At 35.7% G+C, this 5,162-nt stretch overlaps 1 protein-coding gene across 2 annotated transcripts; it reads left to right on the top strand.

Moving 5' to 3' along the window:
• Nucleotides 1-3,808, top strand: LOC140971386 (ninja-family protein mc410-like). 2 transcript variants are annotated; one of them, XM_073433633.1, is made up of 3 exons: nt 1-106; nt 784-1,918; nt 3,060-3,808. In XM_073433633.1, exons 2-3 carry the CDS (start codon nt 898-900, stop codon nt 3,551-3,553), a joined length of 1,515 nt encoding a protein of 504 aa, XP_073289734.1. In that variant the 5' UTR covers nt 1-106; nt 784-897; the 3' UTR covers nt 3,554-3,808. The 2 variants fall into 2 exon arrangements, with proteins under 2 accessions (XP_073289734.1, XP_073289733.1); XM_073433632.1 differs by having other exon boundaries at nt 4-112.
• The last annotated feature ends 1,354 nt before the right edge of the window (nt 3,809-5,162 follow it).

Raw genomic sequence — 5,162 nt, 5'->3', positions numbered from 1 at the left:
AATAAAACAAAGTTGTGGTCTCTTTGCTTAGATACCGCTCACATTACAGGGACTCTCGCTTCCACCACATAAACTCCCTTACTTGCGTGTTTTTCTTCATCCTCAGGTACAGGTATTTATACCCTTTTTTTTTTTTTTTTTTTTTTTTTTTTTTTTTTTTTTTTTTNAAGCATTAATTTGCAACTGTGTTTAATTTTTGTGGGTTCTGCTTATTTTGGAGGAGAATTATTTACTTCATTTTTTTTTTGGGTTTTTCGCACGATTACCCGGCTCTTTTTGTTGACCTACTTAATTAAAATTGGGTTTGTCTATTTATCTGGTCAGATCTAAAAATTGGAAGTTGCTTGCTTGATTTGGTTGGTTTGTTAGAGTTCTATCTTCTGTTGAGAAATGTTGTTTGACGATATTGTTTTGTTGATCAACGTCGCAGGAATAGTTAATGGTAATTTACGGCATAGAAAGAAAGAGAATATATACGAAACGCTAGTCAAGTACAAGATTTTGTGTAATTATTGATCACATGAACTCAGCTGAGCTGAGAGATTTTTTTTATTTGGAACGTTTTGTTAATTCTTTTTTAGTGGTTTTTATAGTTGAATTTAATGAACTTTGGTTCAATTTTCCTCTGTATTTTACTAAACTTGATCTATAATATTTGCACTTTAAATTAAATGTTTTAGTATTTAGTATTGCTGTGAGATGATTTCCTTGTATGAATATTTTCTTGCTTGCTTTTTCGATAATACGGTACAGTGTCCTCTAATCAAATATGTTTTGATACAGATATTTAAGCCAGATGGTTTCTTAGTTACCTGTTAGTGTTTTGAAGGCTTCATTGCTACTCGACGAGGTAATTAGAGTAGAGGGTTAACAGTGAGAGGTTTTTATATTTTAGATATGGAAGATGAGAAAGGTCTTGATCTAAGTTTGGCTCTACCTTGTGGTGGAAGTAACAATTCACTGAAAGGTAAATATGGTAGCTCATCCGACGTTAGAACGGATGAAGGTGACAGAGGTAGCAAATTGATTAACGAGTTCAAAAACTTTCTAGAAGGTGGAAACCAACAACACCCCCTAAAATCCGAAGATAACTTCTATAAAAACTTTTGCAAAGCATCTGCGGATTCAGAAACTTCCAAGAATTCGATCACTGGGGAAACATGGGCTACAAATGAGAGGAGGTCGACTGAAGTTGAAGAAGAAAATAGATCTGGTGTAGGTGAAAAGAGAAAAGGCCCATTTAATGAGAAGTGCCATCAGAAGAGGCATGAGAAAGAAACTTCTCACCCTGATTTGACTGATAAGAGTAGGACATCTCACATTTCCATAAAGACATGTGATGGGTCAGCTGCCGAAAATGAAGATGTAGCAGATTCAGAAGTCGATGGTTCGACATCAAGGCAAGTGTCTCGGTATGACGATGTCTCAAAATGTGTCGTAGTAAGTGGAAGCCTATCTGGTGCACGAAAGGAGCTTCATGCATTTGGTGATCCAAGTGGCAAAGAACATTTAGGTCCAAAGAGATTTACTGTTTCATCAGAAAAGGAGTTCAATATATCAAACTTGCCAAATTCCTATAATGTTCCTTTTCCATCTCAACCGACAAACTTAGCGAACATGACTTACTCACAATCTATAAAGGATTCTAATCTCTCTGGTGCACCTAGTGTTTCTACCTATCCATTGCCTGTAGTGGTCCATGGTATGACTAGCGGAAATGGTGAGCGATCTGGTATCCAGACGGGTGTACCTCCCAATTTTCCATTGATGTTTGGATACCCTGCTGTTCAGATTCCCGTATTGGACAGGGAGAATTCTCGAGGCGTTGGTTCTCATCATCAACAAATTCGCTCTGGTTTTTCGGGAAAGAATCCCATAAACTCAGACATGCAAAATGACAGCAGAAAGCTTAATCAAGGTTACGCTTTCATTTGTCATTATATCTTTTCCGTGTTATTTAAGTAAAATATAGTACAAGCTGAAAGGCTCATCTTATAGCTCAAGAGTTTGAGATGCTCAACCAACAATCGACTAGATTAATGCATCATATTGGAAATGAGAGTGGTAGTTGAGACATGATCATGACTTGCACTTATCATCTGATACTGGTCTCCTCTCTTATTATTACAACATAAGTTGCATCGAGTTTCAGTAATCAAAAACTTTACCTTTTTGAGTCATTGCTGTTTCCTCATAAAAAATGGCCTTTGGTTGGTTTGTAAATCTCTTAAGCCATTGTTATAATCTATACTTTTGCTCCATGCTTCAAATTCAAAGCATGTTATCAATATGAATTTATTTATTCAGAATCTGCTTAAAAGTTTTTCAGTGCATGCAATCTGATGATCTTTTTAGCTCTCTGTATTATACTGTTACATAATTAAAAAATATGCTTATAACATAATTTTTAACTTCTTTTTAAAACCCAACTTATAGTCCATGCTTACTTCTCATTCGCAGAGATTGCTTTTGAATCAATATTAATGCAAGTACTGTTTAATTGCTTCTTAAATAGTGATTTTATGAGATATTGACTCGACTCTTAATTGGAAACAACGGTACAATGATGTTTGTGAAAACAACAGATTTGTTGCCCTGGTCGCATGTGAATTCTTATTCATCTTTCCATTCATTTTATTAATTACTCTTATTCCAGGAAAAGAGCGCCTATGGTACTGTCTGATTTCCTAGGTTGAAGTAAGACAGAAATATAGATCTGGTGTTATGCAATTTTAGAGCAGATTGTAAATGTGTCCAAAAAGAGTACTTCTGATATTTCCCCTAAAATGTTTTTAAATAATTTTCTTCTCCTAATGCACATGCTATTGATCTATCATTTTACACGCACATGAAAATTTTGGAACTCGTTAGCTATTTTGCGCAGCCACCACATGTGATGTAATATATCAATTGGTTTTACCATTATTCTTGTTCTTTTCACCTTGTCATTAGTTTGTACAAAAGTTTCGGTCTAACTGATTTAAGTTCACGAATATCTTTCAATTGGCCGTTGGAAATGCTATTGCCTTTCTTAACACTTTGTATTATTGGTGTGGCAGTTGCGCCTGTGATCGCTCACAAGACATTTGAATCTACACAGTATGATGGTAGAGCAATTGAACATGGAAAAACTAATGGTAAACAGCATGTTCGAGACGAAGGCTCTATTTCTCTTGCAGAAGGCGATCTTACGGGAAACAACATAACCCATCATGTGAAGGATACATCTGATCCCAAAGCCGAATCATTTCCTTCGGAATATCCTGCTATAAGACCAGGGATTGCTGCAGACCTGAAATTTGGAGGCTGTGGTACGTATCCAAACCTTCCTTGGGTATCTACTACCGACCCGAGTCCCAATGGAAGGACAATATCTGGTGTGACTTACCTGTACAGTCCTACTCAAATAAGGATAGTGTGTGCTTGCCATGGGTCCCACATGTCTCCAGAAGAATTTATACGGCATGCTAGTGAAGAGAATAGTACTCCAGAGTCTGGAACTGGTTTAGCATCATTACCGAATAGCAATCCGGCTGCCTCCGCACGTAGCTGATTGTGAATGTGAAGATCCTGAAAGGATTCTTCTTTCTTTCTTTCTTTTTTCTTTGGCGTGAGGGTGAATCGATAACATTGGCATCCTCTGAATATGCGAATGGAAATCTTTCATATACCCGCGTTTCTGCTCGGTTTTGTTTGTACTTGCTGTTTGTAGATGGTATGAGTGTCGTGTAATAATCGAAAGCTGATTTCTCAGATATTATTTATGATATAGCATCTGGTAATGAATTTTGTTCGAGCTTTGTATGCATCTAGTTGTTTCAGCTCATCACTTTTCCTGATGAATTTCCAAACGAGTACGCTGGGGGTGGATCTGGAGTAGACCGGGAAATTCTGTGCGGCTAAGGGCGGATTTAATGGAGATTGAGACGATCCCTTGCTTCTTTATGTGAAAATAAAATGTCGTGTAGTTTTTTTCGGGGTAATCCATGTATTCGGGCTTCATGCCACTAATCTTGGGGATGTCAACCTTCATCCTGGCTTCCCATATAAATCAAGAAACCCGTGCATTACATAGTCTTGGAGCAAGTTTTACTCAATAATCACATTAATTGAAATTAATTAAGCTATAGTTAGACACGTGGTTAGGTGGCCGAAGGATAGATAAAATATTGAGTGATTTGCTGCCTCACAAATTAATCACAACTCAAGACGTTATGATGGCTGTAAGGGCATTGCCCTGAACCAACAGATGGATGACATGTGGCAATCTCAATTTCAACTCATGTTTTGGATTCAAACAAAAAAAACTATTGACACATTGCAAAATTTGATTGGATCAGGGCAATGCCCACAAAGGTAGCATCGAATATTCCGAGGAAGAGTTACATTAATTCTTAAGCTTGTGATGTATCCATTAAATTTTACGAGGACTAAATTAATTCTCCTATGATTTATAGCTCATTTGACTTCAAATTCTTAAGTTTAGGACTATGTATCAGGTTCGAGACCCAATTGTGATGTTCCCCTCCCCCAACTAAAAAAAAAAAAAATTGCCTTATAATATCTATTGAAAAAAAAGGCTACATAAAAAGGCAAAAATAATTTGTAAGACTTTAAAAATTAAAATCATGTTAGAAACTAAAAATTAAATGGTCATCCCATGTGAAGATATTCGGTCAAAAACTGTCCCAAGTGTATTCAAAATTCGATTGAAAAACGATTACTAAAAACCGATTAAAAAATCAACATATCGAACGATAATTTAGTAATCTGATTAATGGGGTCGATCGAATTAGTTTTGCTGTTATGTTTGGTTGCTTTCTTGACTCAACTGTTATAATTTCAAAAAAATGATTGGTTAAATTGGCTGATATTATTTCGCAAAACCAAACAAATCAGATAATTATTTCAGTTTTTTCAGCTCGATTAGTCCGTTTTTTTTTAATCCCGTCGGAATTAATTTGATTATTTGTAAAATATCGAATACGATTGGTTCGATTTTTGGGAAGTTTTCATAATTAATTCAATTAATCTAGAATATATCCAATGAATTTCGTTTTGAAAGATGACTTCAATGGATAAGTGTGCAATAAAAGCTTTACCAGATAACATAAGCTAATACCTAACCCTACGTTAACATTTTAAATTTTTTTTTAAAAAAA

This window comes from Primulina huaijiensis, chromosome 2 (assembly GCF_012295235.1).
Source record: "Primulina huaijiensis isolate GDHJ02 chromosome 2, ASM1229523v2, whole genome shotgun sequence".
Classification (NCBI taxonomy): Eukaryota; Viridiplantae; Streptophyta; class Magnoliopsida; order Lamiales; family Gesneriaceae; genus Primulina; species Primulina huaijiensis.
This window is presented reverse-complemented; position numbering and strand designations above follow the sequence as displayed.